Source organism: Tauraco erythrolophus, chromosome 14 (assembly GCF_009769465.1).
Source record: "Tauraco erythrolophus isolate bTauEry1 chromosome 14, bTauEry1.pri, whole genome shotgun sequence".
In the NCBI taxonomy this organism is placed as follows: domain Eukaryota; kingdom Metazoa; phylum Chordata; class Aves; order Musophagiformes; family Musophagidae; genus Tauraco; species Tauraco erythrolophus.
In genome coordinates this window covers 6,498,712-6,519,365 of record NC_141478.1, presented here as the reverse complement: position 1 = coordinate 6,519,365, position 20,654 = coordinate 6,498,712, and the positions used below count along the sequence as shown (strand labels likewise).

Here is a 20,654-nt window from a genome sequence, read left to right as displayed (position 1 = left end):
TACATAACCCAGAGATAAGTTGAAAATATGCAATTTCTCTCCCCTGTACATAGAGGGGAGCATGTCCTGATGTTTCAAATCAAAATCAGTGTTTTGGTTTAGTTCAAAACATAACTTCAACTTCCACAGCAGTATCAGTTCAAGTTTTTCTCCTGACTTCATGAATTGCATAGCCCGTGTTTATAAATTGCAAGGGAACTTTTGAGGAAGCTGTTAGTAGTTTAGCGTTCAGTTAAATTGTGTTTGGTTTTGAAACTTGGAGTTTCAAATAATATTTTTGACAGCTCCACTGATGAGGCATTTCATTAGCATTGGAGTCTACATTGGCTGAGAGAATAACCTTTTACCATAGGTTCCTTGCATGCATTTAATCTCCTTTCACTTTTATTTTTTCCATCTGATGGAATGTATCCCTCTCCTTCTCCCATCATTGTTGTTTTCCAAGAATTATTCTGTCCCACAACATAGCATTTTTTACCTCTCCACAAAGATTTACCAGGTTAAAAAGAGCCTGGTTTTTAGAGTTAAAAAAATTATAATTACTGCATAGAAAAATTACACAGAAAATCCTGTCTAATGCGAAGTTTCTAAACATCTTAAAACTGTTCTATCCCATGACTGCGGGTTTGCTGGTGACAAATGTTTTATGGGCATACTTTAGTAGACACCCGTCTAAAATCTGTTCTTAATAGTCAGATCCTAAATTGGAACCAGAGGGGCAGAAAAACCAGATTTGAAACGTGTTTCTAAGGGTTTGTTTTTACTTTCAGTTGAGACTGCCTTCTCTCATCTTTTGTACTGCTGTCAAAAGGGCCACTCTCATGGTTGTTCAAACTCCATGCTTCTTGACAGGAACAGTTGGACCCCTCTTCAATGACTTTCAGATGAAACAGCTTCCAAACCTCCAGAGCTTTAACTTGTAGTTATTAGGCCCTTTGAAATAGCAACACATTAATCAGCTGAAATCAAGTGGTCCTTTCTCCAAGGCTGTGATATTGCTGTTCTCTTCTAGGTAGAACTCTAGTCTAAATATTAGTTTCAAGAGCTTCCCCCCCCCCCCCAGATATGTCTATCGCATTTCTATTTTGATCATTGCTTTATAATGCTGTGAATTAAATCATGTAGTTCTATAATAGGCTCTTAAAGAAGTAACACAGAAAACTAGCTTCCACTTGTTTGACTTTTATTTTAGAAATTGGCTACTGTCCTTTTTATCTCTCATGCACAGTCTGAAGCCCAGCAGAAAAGGTGTCAATGATGTAATGGATTATGTCTGACAGAAGTTGGTCTAACGATGATGTGAAGCATGGCAAAAAGTATGGTTTGTTAAAACTGATCGTTTGAAACGGGAGCTTGGATTCTCTTCCTGACTTCTGCGGTATTGAGCAAGTGATCTGAACCCTTTAATGATTTCCCTTACCAGCGTATGTGTTAGGCAAAGAGAGACTAGAGACTACAAAGAATCGAGAAGATATTGTTCCGTGCAATAGCCATTGTATACATCAGCAGCTGAACCATTCTAGAGTTTTGGTAAAAGATATTGCTAAGAAAATAACGTAGGGAGGATAATGCCAGAGCTTTTCCAAGGCATAAGGTATCACTGGGGAAAAATACAAACACGCATGATTGAGAACCTGGTAATTTGGAATGGGGGGTGATGTCTGTATCACAGGGCTGCTGACGCTGTAGTCAGTGTCAGGGAGCTGCAGGGAGAGCTGATAAAGTAGGACATGGGCCTGTTTGGGAACTGCTTTGAAAGCTGATGCTGCAGAACTACTCAAAAGGCTGTTAGAATGCAGAGATATTTCTATTCGCCTTATAAACACCCTCTGAACTTTTATTATGTACTCTATGTTCACAGCAATCATTTCCCATACCTCCGAGGCTAAATAATTTCTGAATAGCTAAATCAATTTGTCTGGTGTCTGTTTTGTGTCACAGTAATGAAAGTTCCCTCTAGTGCGGTGGTGGCAGTAAAGCAACTCTTCTGAAGGAGATGTGGGAGCTCTATCAAAGCGTCGCTGTCTGAGTTATAGCTCAGCAACTGATTAACAGTCAGCATTAGAGAGGAAGCGACAGTACGCCTTAGCCATCAATTTGAGACTACAGTGAGATTTTGTAATGAAGTTTTTAAGTTTTATTTAAGGTCTGAAACTTAATAATACACAAAATGTACTGTTGGATCTAAAATCACCAAGGTCTTGATTTTGTGTCTTGCCTAAATGACCTGTGATCGCAAGGTTGTATTATACTTACAACTGAGCGGAGCGATGTTCATATAGGATGGTGACAGATGCGCTAAAATTGGTTCAAGTCCTGCAATTGAATGAATGAAGAGAGGTTCTTCGAGAGCTTCATTGACTCCTGTAGGACTTTGCCTAGCTGACTGTCGGTGGAGACTTTTTCCTGCACCAAGACAACAGAATTTGCCAATACCCCAGGGAGATAATGTAAATGTAACCTCCTCCAACAGGCTGAAGCAAATGTTTTGAATTGATACCTGGCAATATGAATTTTCATGAAGGAGTCTACATAAGAATCAGATGTATATTTATATGTGTGTGTCTATTTTTATCTGCCTATATGTAACTGAGAGATATTTGTATAGATATGTACAATAACAGGTCCTTGTTCTTTAGAGTGTCTTTTGAGGTAGAGCAGGAGCTGGTGTCACCTTCACACATCCAAGAGAATTGGAATAGCTTCAGAGAAAGTTGTTTGGGTTAGAACTTTTCATTCTTGGAAGACTTTTTAGCTTGGAATATCACAATTTTTGAAGTCTTTGTTAAATAAAGCCATGCAAGACTTGTGTAAGACAGAGCAAGTACCGTGCCTTCTTGACAAAGATTCTTGTGTTTCTGTTGCCTTGCTTACATATGAAATGTGGCTGTTGGAATCATTATCACTTCTAATTTTTTAGTATTCTGAAAAGCAGGATCAAAAAGACTACAAAAATCAAAACCAAATCCTCTTCTACGTTCCTATGCTGTGAATCAATAGTATGGGGATATATTGTCTGGATGTCAGCCCATTTTATAAATGAATATATCTCAAAGATTGTTTTACTGGCCTACAAATGCCAAGAACAGGATGACAGTCTTAATTCCTTGCGTAGAAGCAGCTAATGTAAAATCAGGTTCACTCTAGAAAATGCAACTGCTGTTTGGGCAGGGTTACATATACAGTCGTCATTTCTTGGTTTACGTTTGATCCCTGATAGACATTAACTGGCCATTTGTCTGATGTCAGATGAATCTCTTTGTTTAAAAGTTACAACAGCTGCTGTTTTGTAGGGGTGTAAATTCTCACCCCATTGAATGCAGTGGGGAGTGCTGCTTTGGTACAGTGTGGTTAGACTTTCAGGTCGGTAACACAGAATACATTGCCATAAATATCCCATTCTGCAAGTGCCAGCGTTGCCTGTGTGTATGTCTGACAGACCAAGGATGAAGGGAGGTAGAGATTTAGCTTTCTGATCACCCAGAGGGTTTTCCCTTCTTTGCAGTTTTGAGGTACATTAACTGGATCTGACTCATCTTTCACCTACCCGTATTGTTCTCAAAACATGAATTTTGTTTCTGATCATTCCAAGTTCCTCAGAGAAGAAAAAATCAGATAAATATGTTTGTGCCTTGTCTTAAAAGGAGATTGTTTAAAATAGTTTCAAGTTGCTACCAGCATTAGGCAGCTCTTCTGGAAACACTATGTATGAGTAAAAAAGGAAATGGGATCACAACATGCGTTTTACGGCAGTTCTGGTTTTAGTTTATTAACTTTGTGTTGCCAGCCACTCCAAGTTTGGAGTCTGTTCAGGTATCGTTGGTACTTGTAAGATAGGATTGCATTTTGGCTTGGTTGGTTTGTTTTTTTTTTTTTTTAATCTTAAGTGCTTTTTAAAATCCTCATTGTTAGTTACATATTTTGCTGCTCCAGTTTGCGGAACAGAAATTCAAAATTTGGCTTCTGCTTTTGCTATTAGTGAATTTTGTCAGATATTGCTCCAAACGCACAAACTCATACAATTTCTGGGCAGAGACTCCAAGCAACCAGTGAAATTAGAATATGCTGTGCTGAAGAATGGTAAGGGTATGGGAATGGAAACTAAGTTTACTGGATCCCTTTCCAAAATAATGCGTCACGTACAACCTTGCCTTCTGGAAGGTGATGGTCCTTTCTCTATGCTGCTATGAATCATAGCATCATGGAACAATTTGTGTTGGAAGGAACTTAAAGATTATCTAGTTCCAACCTCCCTGCCATGGGCAGGGACACCCTCCACTACACCAGGTTTCTTAAAGCCTCATCCAGCCTGGCCTTGAACACTTCCAGGGATGCGGCATCCACTGGGCAACCTGTTCCAGTGTTTCACCACCCTCACGGTGAAGAATTTGTTCCTTATATCTAGTTGAAATCTACCCTGTTTCAGTTGAAAGCCATTACCCCTTGTCCTATCACTACACGCCCTTGTAGCAAGTCCCTCTTTAACTTTCTTGTAGGCCCCTTTAGGTACTGGAAGGCTGCTAGAAGGTCTTCCCCAGAGCCTTCTCTTCTCCAGGCTGAAAAACCTCAGCTCTCTCAGCCTGTCTTCATAGGAGAGGTGCTCCATCCCTTGGATCATCTTCATGGCCCTCCTCTGGACCTACTCCAACATGTCCATGTCCTCCTGTTTCAGGCCCCAGAGCTGAATCAGTACTGCAGGTGGGGTCTTACAAGAGCAGAGTAGAGGGGGCAGATTAATGGTGAAGAGGTGATTGCTCGTCATCCCCTGTGAGATGACGAGGGAGCTGGGTGGCTGCTGTTGCACAAGAGGAAGAAACTCTGCTCTAGTCTGTGAAAGACCCCTTGGCAATTCGGGTTTGATGAAGTGGAGCAGGTTTACCTCTATATAAGTGGGTCTGTTATACACTAGCGTTAAGGACAAAGGGCTTTCAGACTTCAGGGGGTCCCAGGGAGGAGTGAATAAAGCCTTCACACTAACCTTGTGTTCATGGCCTTGCACTTCACCAGATACAGGGGAGGAGAAGCTAACAAATGGCAGCCTAATGAATTCAAGCAGAATAGAAAGAGCATGCTTTGCAAGCAGATTTTCTTTGCCAAAATAATAATGTGGCTGAGCTAAACAGAGATTCAAGGATGAACGTGCATAGGGATAATGGCTGAACAGATTCCTCTTTAAACACGTGTGTGTATTCCCTTCTGCTGCTTTATTTCTCCTAGGTATTTGTGGTCACCGTCTGGAGCGTGGAGCTGTACATGGTGCCCCTGGCTCTCCTGGTGCTCTTTGCATACAACTTCTCCCTCGTCAAAACAGGGAAGGTCAACAACACCCAAGATGCCCAGGCAAGTAAAGTGGCAGTAACGTTTCTGTCAGCCCTAACTTGAATTTGCTCTTGAGGAAAATGTCGTATTTTATAATAAGTATATTTATGGTTTAATGGTATTAAGCCACCTCAGTCCTTGTAATTTTCAGGATTCAATTCAAGCAATAAACCATCCAGAGTAGTAGGGAGTGTGTAGGAGAGGGATTTCACTTACTAAATAACTACAAACATTTTAAACTAAGTTGAATTAAGAAAGTCTTACAAAGCAACGAGTTTCTAAACCCCGTGCCCCTGCTGCTCTTGCGCTTTGCATCACGCTGATGATTCATGATTCACAGAAGAGGAAAGTCAATAGAAGCCGAAAGAGAAGTTAGTTCTTTTTAAATCTCGTCCTATGATATGAGATTTTAAGAAGCCTTTATTCCTGCTCCCCACCCTTCACTTTTAAATGACAAATTTATTTTTTTTTTCCTCTCAGAAATTTAGCCTTCAGTTTTTAAACTTGATCTGGGAGAAGGAAAGTATTTAAATACAAAAGTAATTACAACATATGTGGCAAAGTACTACTGCTGGGCTATGAAATGCTGTTTGATGTTGACCACTGTCTTTATACAACAGTGGTAATCACAGTTAGAAACGAGAGTAAATTCATGGATGTCTGTAATATTCTCGTTTTAAATGTGTAGTAAGTGCGGTAATGGAATATGGGCTGAATTATAGCTTCCTTCTAACTTTTGATAAAAAGATGATTGACAGTTGTACCCATGCAGAATACCATTACCCAAATGAATCAAGTGGATTTTATACTAAGAAATAATATCCTAGAATTAAAAAGGTCAATAGCTGGTTTATTAGTTTTATTGAGAAGAGTTGCTCGTAGTTCAGTTTTCATCTGTTCCCAAGTAGAAAGATTGTTAGAAAAAAGGGGAAGTTGCTTTATCCCGACCAGGATATAGACTTGATTTGAAAATGAATAGTAAAAGAATTGCTTTTCTCCAATTTCAGCCAAGTCCAGAATAATGTCGAAAGATATTGTGTGTCTTCAGTGACTATTTCATTAAGAAAATGAGAACTTCCCATGTGGGAGAATCCCAGGCCAATAGGTGTTTTTAGTTTTAATACAAAAGTCAATATAAAATAATAATGACTTACCCAGGAAAAATTACAGAGAGAATACCTTCCAGCAGCCATCACTCATCCTACAGTGAGTTTGTTGCATGTTCAAGTGAGGAGAGTCTCACATAAATCAGCATAATTAAGCAGTATATCATTCAGGTGGATGCTACAGAAAGGCAATACCTGAAAATACAAGTTAATTGTAGTGATACTGAAGAAAGGTCCATCAGAAAGTTGGCCCTTTTCCTGCTACACATCCTGCGAGCAGTGCAATGCCATGAAATTCAGGGATGCGTTGCGCATAAGCAAAGTTACACATCTGCCTAAGTGCTTTGCAGGATTAGGATCATATGGAACAAGTAGTCAGAGTGCCTTTGATATTACTTGATTTCTTTTTTATGTGTGTCTATGATTCTAATCATCTGTAGGTCAAAAATAGACAATCAGGTGCTACCCCTAGTCACATCTGTCCTGCAGATGAGAAAAGTTTTTCTTCAAAATACCGATGCTTTTACACAGTCATTTATTTGTTTTTCACTTCTTCAGACGTTGGCTGCATGTGCACTACCTTTGGTTTTTGTGTACCAGCATGCACGTTTCATGTATCTAGAGGAATGTGAGCAACAGTCTTTGCAAAAGTGAACCTCAAGTTCTCTCTGATTTCTGTGCTATAAAATGAGAATAACAGTATTAACCTTATATGCATGATCCAGTTGCCAGGAGGCTAAATTTGTGAATATTGGTAAAATGGTTTATGGTTTACAGATGGGGAGCTTCTAGAGAAATGTAAACCATGATCAGTGTTAATTCAGCTGCTCAGGGTATTCCAGAGAGCTAAAGAGTAAAGCCAGGTATCTGAGCTCTCAGTACCTTCTGCATACTAGATGCAACTGCTTTTCAGGGAGGGGGAGAAGAAAAAAAACCCAAAACGAAACGGAAAAAAACCCTAACCCCCTCCAAAAAAAACCAAATCCAAACCATCTTTTCTTGTGATTCCTCACATTCTTTGAATGTTCACTGTATTTATACTTGCAGTACAGTGCATCAAATGTACCTATTAAATAACCAAGGGAAAACTCAGGAGACCCTGTTAAAGGCTCAGCTTATCAAATACCTGAATTGAAAGCCAAGTGCTCCTAATTTCAAGCCTTAGCCAAGCGCTTTGTTTTCTCCCCTACCTGTCAGCATAGAAGTTAAAGGGAGGAAATAATGCCGCATAGAAATCTGATTGTGATTCGTGAGATTATGTTCATACTAATGTATTTTCTGAAGTCTGATGTTTCAGTAACGGCCCTAAAGGGAGGGAGCAGTCATTGTAGCAGTGAGGATGGAACAAGTTGAGTATAGAGTCCTCAGCCTTGACATACCAGCTGGTTTGTTTGTCAGACTAAGAACAAAGCTGTTTACAGACAGTAAAAGTTGGCAATGAATTTGAAAGCCTGTTGCCTTCAAACTACTGGACACAGCCACTAATGCTTTATTTAGACTTAAAATTTGTATAGGACATTATGTGCTTTGTTCAGGATATCACACAAAAAATAGTCCTTGAATACAAACGTTATTTCTGAAAGGTGAAAGTGGTGGGTTTTTTTCATGACTTGCAATAGAAGTGGGGAAAAAACTGTAATGAAATGTTGTGGGAGTATAGTAAGATTTTTTGAACATTGCCTCTCACTGAAAAAATAAGTGTAGTGTTTTGTAATATGGACATCTGGTTTTGCAGGAGCTTATGGGCTTGGATGAAGATGAGGATGAAGACGATAAGGTAAGCATATCTCACAATTGTGTTAGCTAGAATTGGAAGGAATGTGGGAGAGCACAAACTTTCCATCCTGTCTCCCTGAGGTCTTTGTTTATTATCTGTACTAACTGGGAAAATAGTTGTTACCAGTTTACTGATTGACAAATTTGAAAGTATAAAAAGGTTGGTTTGTATAACATGCAACAGTGGTGTCACCTACATGAGACCTCTGAACTTTAATTGCATCCTGAGCAGTCCTGTTTGTGGTTGAAACCATAACAGGCACATGTTCATGTACGTGCACTTACAGGTATGTGTATGGGTGAATGAGGTGTAAAATCCCTCATCACATCTATTCTGAGTGTTGGATGGACGTTCTGTACTAATGGCTTTCCCCAAATGATTTGACATTGCCATTTCTGTAGGCCAAAATTGGTGTGGTTTGTGGAGGACTGGTTAGAATTTTCTCATTGTTTCTTTCAGAGCCTGGGAAAGAAATGGTTTTAGTTCATGGGCTGGAATGTAGAAAGAATTGAAATTGGCAAGACCTGTTTCTTATTTTATTAGAGCATACTTACTTGTTCTTCTCACTATGAAAAATTCATTGGATTTTTTTTCAAGTTTATCAAACCGCAGTGACAAATGATAAAAGGATTAGAGGGCATGACACACGAAGAAAGATTAAGAGAACTTAATATGTACAGCTTGAAAAAACGTAAGTAAGTGAAGGAAGATCTGATAATCTATAAATACTTGAAAGCTAAAAGGTGAGGAATTATTTAACGAGCAACAGCATGCAAAGGAACATTAGCTGTTAGGAAGAAAATGTTCACAAGGCGATGTGAAACTTTCAAATTGCATACTAAGTTAATAAGCCCCTTTTTGAATATTCTATGTTTTAAGACTGTTACAGTGAGATTGTTGATCATTGAGAAGTAAATCAATACCACAGTTAGCAAGTGCACCTTAACTCTTCTCAGTCACAGACACTGGAGTTGAAGCTCAGCAGACTAATTGATGGGAATAGTTATTTGAATTTAACCTGCTCTTCTGCGGTGGTTACATTTTAATGAGCAACCAGAAATCCATCAAAATTATAAAAAGAACTTGAGACAATCTAGTTGAATTACAGGTTTTTCACAACACACAGTAATTGCTAAAATGTTCTCATTTATAATTCATTCTGCACTGTAAAATTGGTCAACTAAATGGACCGATATCTGGAACTCATCAGAAGGTGCTAAATGAAAGTTGCATCTTTTTCAACGTCAGTCTCTAAAAGTCAATAATTTCTGTTTCTTGGGGTACCCAAAGCTAAACACTTATGTAAATGGTGACCCTACGTCTTGTTTGTGTGATGCTTAAAGGTGCAATTTCTTCGCTGGAATCGATCCTATTTACTTTCCTCTTTTTTAATTTTCCTCTTTTTATATTTGCTAGTATTGAGATTAATTTAATCATCTGTTTCCTGTGCTGTGCAACAGATTCATTGCTGCAAAGCCAAAATATTCTAGGTTACACTTACCCTAGATTTAACTCCACTGTCACTCTCCTTCTTAGTTTCTTTTAACTAAGTATGTAGGTTTGAGAAAACTCCTGAGAGGCAACGTTGAGCTGCTGCTGATTTGACCCTGCCATTTGGTAATCAGCGTTGCCCCTATCTCCGTTTCATGCATGCACAGTTGACTCTTTGCAATGGAGAGCTGGTAGCACTGGCTAAAGCTACTCACAGTAGACACCTGCAGCAGGCTTTCTCATCAAGATAACACTTTATATCCCAACGTTACAACAATAATAATTCGTAACTTGTGCCAATTGATATACTAGTGTTACGGGTCTCCTGTTACCAGGAGAGAGACTCGCCAGCCCCTACGTGTGTCCCATGTCAAGTGTTGTGCAGCATTGCCTTAATGTCTTCGTCCTGTCCTGGATATCCCCTTTGCATCAGTGAGGGACCATACTTGCACTCTGACTTGCATCTTCAAGTACATTAGGTTATTCTAAGTGAGGTTTCCAAGTCTGAGGGTGGCCAACGCTCTCTAGGGAGTGTAAGAAAAATGTAACTTTATGACATTATCTCATGGCAATGTCAACATTTAAACAGACAACTATACTTTAAAAAGAAGTCTGTGTATTTTTTTTTCCTCCCTAATACAAGAGCTCCTAAAGTTGAAATCTGCTAGTTGGGTTGTAGTATAGGAGGTCACTGTTTCTGTTTCCTATCATCGTGCTCTATCAAAATACTCGCACACATAGCCTTTCTGGGTTCTGCTGCATGTTAGACATAACAGACTATGCTTCTGGGAATTGTAACACACCCTCTAAGAAATGAACTGTTTACAAATTATAAATACACAGACACTTAGTTCAAAAACCCAAGAGCAGATTAACTCCCTCCACCTAAACTATCTGTCTCAAATGATAGGGCTTAATTGCCAGCTCCCCCTTTCTCTCCCTCTCTCCCCTTCCCAAATACCAGCACAGAGGACTGTAAAAGATAAGAGAGCTCTGTCCCTTTGGCACAAGCTCTTCGGTGGATGAACGCCTTCTCGGATTTTTGCCATCTTGGACATAGAGTTCAGGCTGCGTCATGTCAGCTCTGGGGTCTGTCAGGCCGTCTGAATAAGGATTGTTTTAAAATTACATCACTAAAACATCTTTCACCCGCCAGTAAAAGGTATAGACAAGTTACATGCGTCTCAGAATGTAAGTTGTCTGATCATTGACCATTTATTTTTATTTTACTTTTTTTTTTTCTTTTTTTGACAATGACTGTAGAGCTTCAGGAGCAGACAGTTGCCCTGTCAAATGAGTGTATCATAGCGCCTGACTGGAAGGAGTCTTGGAGTCTTCTCATGGTCTTAAGTTGTCTGGATAAAAGTTTGCATCTTGTCCAAAACAGACAAAACTTAAATTGCTACTACTTCCAGGTCTAGTAATTGATTCAAAAGAAAACCAGAGACAAAACTAAATCATAGAATGGTTAGGGTTGGAAGGGAACTCTAAGATCATCTAGTTCCAACCCCCCTGCCATGGGCAGGGACACCCTCCACTACACCACATTGCTCAAAGCCTCATCCAACCTGGCCTTGAACACTGCCAGGGATGGGGCATCTACAACTTCTCTGGGCAACCTGTTCCAGTGCCTCACCAACAAATCAACAATAGTTTTGGGTTTTTTTGTTTATTTGTTTGGTGTTTTTTTGGTTGGGTTTTTTTTTTTTTCTTCTCTTCAAAGGTTTCTATCCTCTATCCAGTGGTGAGCCAGTGTAGCCCTTCTTCACTGATGGGATGTAGTAGGGAAGGATCAGATGGCACTGTGGCTCTAAGCCAAGTTATTTGGCAACTTCCAAGAAATGTTTAGTATCTCATGTATTGGAAAAAAAGAAAAGTGGGGAAAAAATTCCCCAAAGAAGAAAAATCCAATGCTTCTAATGTAGGAAATTCTCTGTCAAAAATAGGTACCAAAAATATACAAAGTTTTATGAACACAGTTCAAAAAGACTCCAGCCGAACAAATTAAAGTCAAATTCATCCAGTAGCAAACAGCTGACATTTTCCGTTTGAGTTAGATTCAGCATGTGGAAACCTTCCGTATGGATCTTATTTGTACGGGTGGATTACGATGAAAATTGCATTAATTTTCTCCACAGTAAAGGTCAGTAATTGAAACATGAACCAAGAGTCTATTGTGCAAGATGCTATATCCCCATACTTAGGAAAGGTCATTCAAGACAATATCATCTCATTGTTTTCTTCCCTGGAAGTATAAATAATTTCATTAGTTTTCCTCTTTTCTCTTCAATACAACAATTGCAATATAATATTTCAACATCTCCCATTAAGATTGCTGAAGAGAAATGATGGTAAATATTTGAAAATACCCCATGATACACAAGGTATGTTCAGACTAACAAGGAGCACCCACTTTCTCCGCAAAATAAGGGACAAAATCATACCCTAAAAAAACCCCACAAGGTGTGGTTTTGTGTAGACTTGGACTCCCTTAAATTGCTGCTCTTTCTTCATTTGACTCCTTGTGGCTCCTGTCTCGCTGCTTCCTAAGCAGTTCGTGCACAGACCATGAATATGTTAGTGATGGAGAAGCTTAAGGGACAGATTCTGCTACTTGCCTGAGCTCCACTCGGTGCAAAGCTGGAGGATGGGACACTTCATCTAATCTTGCAGACACCTTGACTGAAGTGTAATATAAGTTTCCATGTGTCTCTTAAGACATAATTACAGCTTCTGTAATTTTTTTCCAAGCTTCTTATTAACTCAGTCAACTTCTTGTTAAGACAGAGTGCAGGGGTTGCTCTGGTTGTGCTTTGCTCTTTGCTTGGGAGCCTCCTGTGTGCAAGAAACTGGAAGAGAAATGGTCAGTTGTTGCTTCTTATTTACACTGCAACATTGTTTTGAACTACTCTTATCCATAGGCATTCCATAAATTGGCACAATCCTTGTCCCAGCATCACAGCCAACCCATTCATAGGTTTAAAAGTGATAGAATAGTTGAAGGAGAGACTTGCAAAGGACTTTTAGATATCCTGGGGACCGTGATACGGCTCTTCTCACATAGAAACCTTAGCAGCCCTATGGCAGCCTTAAAATTCTCCCTCCTGCCTTGGAGGTAGGTAAGCTGACACTGTAACTTCTCTAAATCTCTGGAGAAATGTTAAGTAGCACTAGGCAGGCCACTGGACCGAGCACATGAACCTCAAGGTCTTGCCACTTAAAAATTCCAGCTATTTAAAATGTTAAAATTTGTTTTGAATTGGCCAGATGTATGGATAGGTCTATCTTTCTCCTGTACCCCAAAATGCTAAAGATCTTTACCTAGGTTATAGGTGATGGTCCAGTAGTTTTAAGTCTAATCACCATGGGATTACTTTTAGCTCTTGTGTGTATTTCCAGGAGAAAGGATGTTTTTTGGCCAAAGTTGTTTTCTTTCCCATTCCCTTTTTTAAATCAAAGATGACAGATGACTTTTTATCTCCATTCAGGCTTCTTTCTTGTTGTTTCTTATGCACACATTCCTCACCAGAATGGTGTTTTGTTCTGTTGTGACTACTGGTATTGCGTTAAGACTTGTAGCAATACCACCAGACTTTGGGTTACTGTAAGTGTCTATGAAAACATGAACAAGTACAGAAAATGCCTCTTAAACCCTTGCATTTCACGCCTGGACAGAGAGAAAGCAATAGAGTTACAACCTAAGCCTCTCCACGTAAGTTTTTTCTTGGGTTAGGCTTAGGAGACTTTTGCTGGTCCTCTGTGCACAGATGAAATCTGTCTGACGTAAGCAAGGGAAGTGTAAGCATTGCTGAGCAAGGTGTGAAGTGGTCATCTTCTGCCTTTTGGCCAGTGGTCCCCCAGCCTTAGCTGCAGGACGATGGACCCTGCTGTTAAAATGTGTCCTTCGTATCGGTCTGAAGTGATTCTATTGGCTCTGGTGGAATTATTCCAGATTTCACACCTTTTTAACTGAGAGCATAAATTGACCTGTATGTGTTGCATTTCCTCTGTTTGGTAATTATTTCAAGTACGCTCAGATTCACTAAATTTCCATAGCCAGCCAGGCACATTTGCAGCATGGTGTTAATAAACAAAAAGATCCTGTGATGCACAGTTTCGGGACTGTACGAGGCAATCACTCAGAGCTTGGCAGCCATCCTCTCCGGGTACCCTTCCTCCTGGAAGTGCTGAGCAGCCCTTCTTGACATGCAGCAGACATCTCAGCACAGGGCAAGACAGTGACTCAGCAAGGCAGATTGCTGGGTTCATTTCAGCTGCCTTTGGCTCCCACCGAAGGCAGGATCCAGTTCAAGGTTGCTGTGGTGACTGTTTTCAAAGCTCTGCCTGGAATTCATTTTAGCTACCAAGAGACTGTCTGTCACTCCATGGCTACCACCTCCCACCAGAGCTTCGTTCTGCTGCTAGACTGAAGCTGTTAGGGAACGGTTCCCTGCAGACAATAGAGGCCAGTGATCTGCTCTTTATACCCAGTAAAATCTTTTTGGTTTCAGAAGTTCTTCATCTTTGAATATTATGGCCTTAAGATGTTGTTTGGCACAGGTTTTGTTGGACACCGCTGAGGTTGGTGTTTTGTAGCCTAGCACAGAGCAAGTTGCAAGTGAAATCCAACTTTGGCTAAGTCTGTTTTTCTCTAACTAACTACAGCATTTTAAATATATTTTTTCTTTTTTAAAACCCAGAGTAATAGTGGAGCCAAAAGACATGCATGCCTGAGCTTTTTTCCATTCTTTTGCCTTTCCATCAATCTTGTTTGTTGCTAACGCACTGGGGAATTCATATCTGGTACGTGGGATAAATCCTGGTGAAACATTGCCCTAATGTGCTTGTAGCAGCAGTGGCATAATGAGATAGCTTCTGTAAAAAAACTAATTCTGAAAGTTAACCCAGCCCAGGGCTAGGCAGTCTAACTCTTCGAATTCCTGAAGATACTCAAGATTTTTATTCCTGACTTAGTTGCCTGTATCCTGATTTCTTCCTCCTTTTGCATTAATCCTTATTTATTTTTTCTCCTCCCCTTTTCCTCATCCTTGCCCCGAAGTGTTCCTCAGCTTTATATATTGAGTTTCCCTTGGCATGCCAAAAATCTGCTGATGAATACCACTTGTTTGCAAGTTGCCTGCAAGTTTCCTTTTTGTGTGAGTGTTTTGTGTGAAATCCAAGCGAAACAAGTATTTAGAAGTTGCTCATGACTTCAAACCTACGTTTTCAGTTGTCTGCCTATGATATTTGCAGTATAGATCAGAAATACACTTAGAGAACAACATTAAAAATTGTCTGTGCATTTGGAGCGGTGCTTACTGGTTTGGATGTATCCAGAGGGAAAAATATCTGAAGGATAGATTTAAAAAATAGAGAACAGCTTTTTGTAAAGATGAAAGCTATTGATCACTGAAACAAAAGATCACAAGAAGCAGATGATCTCCACCATCGAAGTTTCTGATTCAGTAACAGTAACCAGCGTTATTTGGTCTTTGTTGCAGGGCAGACCAGACAATTGATAATTTTTACCTTCAGTCTCTTCCTGTGTAGATCTTGCAATTTCCCTTTGCAATCCCAGCTCTGACCATTGTAGTTCGCCCGTTGTGAATTGCTGTGTTAATCCTGGAGATGTCCTCTCCTGGCTGGCCCCATATTTCACACACTTTCAAAGTCTTTGTTGTTGGAAGTGCCTCAATTTTGCGGAGGTGTGACGCTTTCTTTTGCAACTGTCTCTGAATATCTGGGAGCAGCATAACGTCATAGGGAAAGGAAGGAATATCACAGAGCTGCAATAACCCTTTAAGTGCATTTACACATCCTGTTTATTAACTTTACGCATCCTTTATTATTAACTGTTACATATTTCAGAAATAGAAAAATCTGGAAGCACCTTTCATTCATGGCAGGGTTTCGATGCCTTCATTTGCAAGTGTAAGTTGATGTACATTAGCTGAACACAAAAGACTTAATTTTTGAATTTGCTGGGTGGTGGTGGTGATTTTTTTTTTTACTTCCCCTGACACACTTAATCTTTTGTAAGACCCCTTTTGTGTTTTTGTTCAGGCAATTAATGTAGAAATGAAGGTTTCTTAAATCAGGATGTGCAAGGAAGATTTGAAGTAACACAGTGATTATATAATTAATTCTCAGTTGTAAGTGCATTTTGATGGAGTTAATTCTTTCCCAGAGGCTGAAGACTAGTTTTGGTCCACCCACAGTGCTGTAATCAGCTAAGAAATAAAGGGGGGGAAAAAAAGGCCTAGAAGGAATGGGGTTTGCATGACTGGTTTTAGGAGAAAAATGCCAGAAACAGGCAGGATATTTTATTTTTAATTCAAGCAAAACTTCCGAGTTGTGATTTTGAACCATGGGTATGCAAATCCTGCTTTCAAGCAGCTTAATGTGTTGAGTCCAAAAGAAATCAGAAACAAATCATACCTGAGGAGGATGGAGAAAAATTATCTGAGTGGTGGGACATTGCACAGATGGAAAGTGTGTTTAGTGGAAGATATATTTAGGATTATCTTTTACATCTTCCACAAATATGGTAACGTTCAAATATAGCTTTCTGTATAATAATTGCCCATTTACTATTAAATATGGACGAGTGACTTGTCATCTTGAAGGACCGTGAGCTCTCTTACTACTACCAACAGTGTTTGGTGAGGTGCTGACTTCAGAAAGCATAAACAGCACTCCAAAACCTAAATAATTTGGAAAATCCCATTTGTACTTCATTTGTCTGATTTCTCGTGCTTAACCTAATTGCCCTGTAGATGTGTTTAGACTGCAGGTTTCCAGAACAAAACAATAATAACAAAGAAAAGATGTTGACAAATTTCCAGGATTTTCAAATGATTCTGCACACATGTTGCAGTGCATACTGCAAGGGCAGTTGCTAGCCTGTTTTACTCCCTAATAACTGATTTCATTTACAAGGCTTTCTAATCCCAGTCTGTCTCTGCCTTTCCCTTGGTTGGGCATATTTTGTGTTACAAATTGAAAACGCCATTGTCTAGGGGTGATTTCAGCATGCATGCTAGGTGAGAATATGCATGCAATTGTCATTATATCCTAGGAGCTGGTAGTTTCTGTTTTATTTTCTTAGCCTACTTGGTGTCTGCAGCAGAAGTTATGTTCTGTTGGTTAAACTGCATTATCACCACGTTTCTAAGCTCAATCGGAGACGTGTAAATGAAGTCAGCATGATGCAGATAGAGCTGGCAGATGATCTTCCTTGCAGCTCTGGGTAGCAAGAATGGGCTTGCCCTGGAATATCACTTCATCTAAAATGGTTTCTTTACCCCTCTGTCTGAATTTGGACAGAATGAAATTCCCACTGGCTGGTTCTCCTTGAACCGTTCTCCAGTTTCTGCTTCCAGGTTTGGTGCAAAAAAAGCCAACGATGGCTAAGGGACCGTTCCACCATTCTAGTGAGTGAATGGTTAAATATAATCTTAATGTGTCATTTACATTTGAGCTTAACAAGGTTATAACTGGAGTTGTGTGAAAATGACTTTTTGGTGCTATTTTCACATAAACTGACTATTTATTTATTAATTTTGTTCTGGGGTTATTTCACACCCCAAGGGTTTCATTTTTGTTGGTTGTTTTATTAATGTAAAAATACTCATTTTCACACCCAAATGTGTGATTATTTAAAATGCTGCTTCTATTCATTGTGCACTCACTTGCGACCTAAAGGCAAATATTCAAATGTCTGGAGCTCTATAGCTCCACGATGGTTTTGGCTGGCTTTTTAAAAACAAAAATTACGTTGAAGAGAAATGGGCAATAAGTAATTCAAAGGATTACAAGGACTGTACTCTGGTGTCTGCCTCTCGGAGTCCAGGGATGGTTCATAGGTTATTCCAGCCCAGAATGATGCAGTGCAGTGCTGCCCTGTCTCAGATGCACGTGAACCCTCTTGTAGCACGGCGGTGCCAGAAGGTTGTAGCAATGAACCTTCACCTCTCTGGCCCAGTGTGACTTTAAGTAGCCTCTGACCCTCTCTCCTGCATGGAGGAATAACGTGGGTTCACAACACAGAAGCAGAATTGCAGTAGTGTTGATCCGAGTGTCTCTGGCCCTTGCTTACTCCCACCCACCCTTTCCCCCTGCATTGACTGGTGAGAACCATGGAAAACATGGATGCAACTTGCATTTTACCAACGCCTTCCCTCTCTGGGCACTGACTGGTTAAAACACAACTTAAAATGTCTTTTTCCTAAATTGGGCTGATTTTGGAGAGTCTAAATGTGATGTAAAATCAGTGTCCAGGGCTCTGCGTTTTGTAATAAGTGAATGTTTTGCTGATTTCTTGCTAGAATATCTGCAGCCACACCAATTTGCATGCCTGTATGTGTGTTAGATTGCTGGCAAAGAAATGCTGAATGCTGATAATTGTGTACTGATTTCCAAGGCTGATTTAAGTCATTTTTGATTTTTAGTTCATTCTGTGCTTCCTTTTTATTTCTGCACATGTGTAGTAATGTCCTGTAATGTTGCCTAAAATAAGCAGTAAGAAATGAAGTTGTGAGATGGCTGCTGTAAAAGGAAAATGACATTTTTTCCTTTGATTCTTTTTTTTTTTTTCAGTAAAAGAATAGAACTCTGTATACAGAATGTTCAAAAAAAATATTGCATTCACTATCTCGCTGCTAATTTATATACAGAAAACAGTTGGGAGCCTACAAAGCTCAGAAAAGTGATATTCAGAAGTTCTGCACAAGAATATTCTTGTTCTTGAGAAGCACTGAGCACCCAGCACTCCCCTGTGGGTAAGCTGGACTTAGGAGTGCTCAGCATCTCTTCTGGTTTGGCATGAACCATTTCAGTGAAATCCTGATTTGAGATCCCACAGTCGGTTAGTGTTAGAAGATTGAGAAACCTCTGCCTGCGTGCTGAGGAATAGGAAGAAAATGTAAGGATCTATATGTCTTCACTTTAATTGTATCTGGTAATTGATATAATCTGATAATTGTATCTGTGTGTATGTTCTCTCCTTCCTTCAGTGATATACTTGAGTTCATGGATGCGTCAGCAGTACTGGGAATCTTACTTTGTTCGTGGTAACATCTTAACAAATGCTGAATGTATAAAAAGTTTTGGTTTTCCTTTTGTTTGTTAGGAATCTGAGAAAAAGGGGTTGATTGACCGAATTCACATGGTCCAAGAGATCATCATAGCTGTTCAAAGCATCCTAGAAGAAATAGCATCATTTGGAGAGAGGATTAAAAAGTAAGTGATAAATTTTTCTTGCTTAGCCATGATTTGTAATGAAACAGAGCCAGGAAGATTAAGGTGAAGTGAATGTCTTGCTCCAAAAATGACTGCAAGGTGCAGCAGGAGCGCCTGGCCAGTCCTACCACTGTTCGTTCTTCTTGTGGAGCCCTTTACTCCAAAAAACCTTTCCAAAGCATAGAGAAGAGGAGAAGCCACGTGCTCTGCTGATGTAGCGCTCACATTCACCCATTTGCCCAGATTTCTCATCTTGTCTGTCTGTGATGGGATAGGGAGTCATGATACCACACAAAGAAGGGAAAACACTGCTTGAAGATGTGGGCACAGAAGTATCAGGCTTTTATTTTCATTTCCTCACACAAAGTAGGTAGGAATTGGTGATTGGCGTTGCCTTTCCCACGCCCTCCCCACCCTGTCCTGGTTACAGGGGTTACCAGTCAACTTATTTCCCGGCCCAACGCATTGATGTTTTTTCTGTCTTTTACCATTTTGAGCTGCTTCCTGCCACAAGGAAGCCCAAAAGGGATTTTCTGAGTCTTGTTGCAAGGGGAGGCAGATACAGGGTATTCCTGACCTTACAGAGAAGGGAGGTGAAGAGCCTCCAAAAAATCCCACACACGGACTTTTATAACCCAATCCTTATTGGAGCTTAATTGACCCACATTGTTTTCTGTTTTGAACACAAAGTGATGGTTTGTGATCAAGCCACACTTTAATGAGGAGCTGGGTTCAAGCTAAAAATACAGCAAACGCCTGTGCTGTGGTTCCACGCCGGACACGCCAGCTGGGGTGGAAGTGGCCCAAAGATGTATTCCAGTCCATGAACAGGACACTGTTCTACCCAGCTGCATGGCAGGAAGACTCAGAGCGCTTAAACACTGTTAATTCTTGTATTCATTTTGGTAACAATGGTCTTAAAGAACACATTGGGTATTAATGCGTATGCCCGATGTAATTTCAGAAGAATTCCATTGTAACTCAACAGTAATGTACCATTAAAAAATTGCCACCAAAGTTTTTCTGTAAGTGACAGACTGAATTGTGCTACAGTTTCTGCCTGTCACTCTGGTTTTACATCATAGGGAGTTTTAATAGTTTTACTGAATTGAGCTGGTTTTGCTGTTTTTTTTTTTACTTTAACTTAAGCTACGTTGATTGATAATGATGGGTCCTCTCCCACCTATCTTTACTTAATATTTAATACATCTGTTGAAGCTTAAAAGTAATTCTTTTAACATCCTATTAATTTTATCTGTCAAGGAAGGTTTGTCTTATTTTATAGCCTGATACGTGGTCCACGTTGATTCTTCTTCCTACCCCTCATCATGATGATGCGATGAAATTAGCAGGCAGAGTGTATGAAACAGAGATGCCCAGATCTGTAAATCTGCCTGTGAACTAACTGGCATTCCTGTAGTTCAAGTATCTCAATGTTTGGTGCATGCTGCAGAGATGTATCTTAGGAGGGCAGAGGGGGGCAAAGTGACTTCAAAGGTATGTTAGCAATAGCTGCTCACCTTAAGGCCATCCTGGGCTTACAGATAAGTGATCTGAGTGAAAGAAAGTCCTGTTTTGTGCTACAGTGCTGCAAAAGTCTGAATGACTGTGGTGGCTGAACCTCTTGAGAATGCTCCCTTTGGGAGGCTAGTGACGTGCAGGAGCTTGGACAATATACGGTGCATTTGAAAGCGCCGAGCACTGCAAAGAGGTCATTAAAT

At 40.0% G+C, this 20,654-nt stretch overlaps 1 protein-coding gene across 4 annotated transcripts in view; it reads left to right on the top strand.

Annotated features, from left to right (window-relative positions):
- MCTP2 (multiple C2 and transmembrane domain containing 2) overlaps positions 1–20,654 on the top strand; it is a 101,069-nt gene that overhangs the window by 75,465 nt on the left and 4,950 nt on the right. The window contains exons 17-19 of one of the 4 annotated variants that reach the window (XM_086620641.1): positions 5,218–5,340; positions 8,161–8,202; positions 18,824–18,933. In XM_086620641.1, coding sequence (XP_086476767.1) covers positions 5,218–5,340; positions 8,161–8,202; positions 18,824–18,933 — 275 coding nt within the window. The remainder of the gene's footprint in view (positions 1–5,217; positions 5,341–8,160; positions 8,203–18,823; positions 18,934–20,654) is intronic. The other 3 variants (XM_086620643.1, XM_086620642.1, XM_086620644.1) reach the window with 3 other exon arrangements.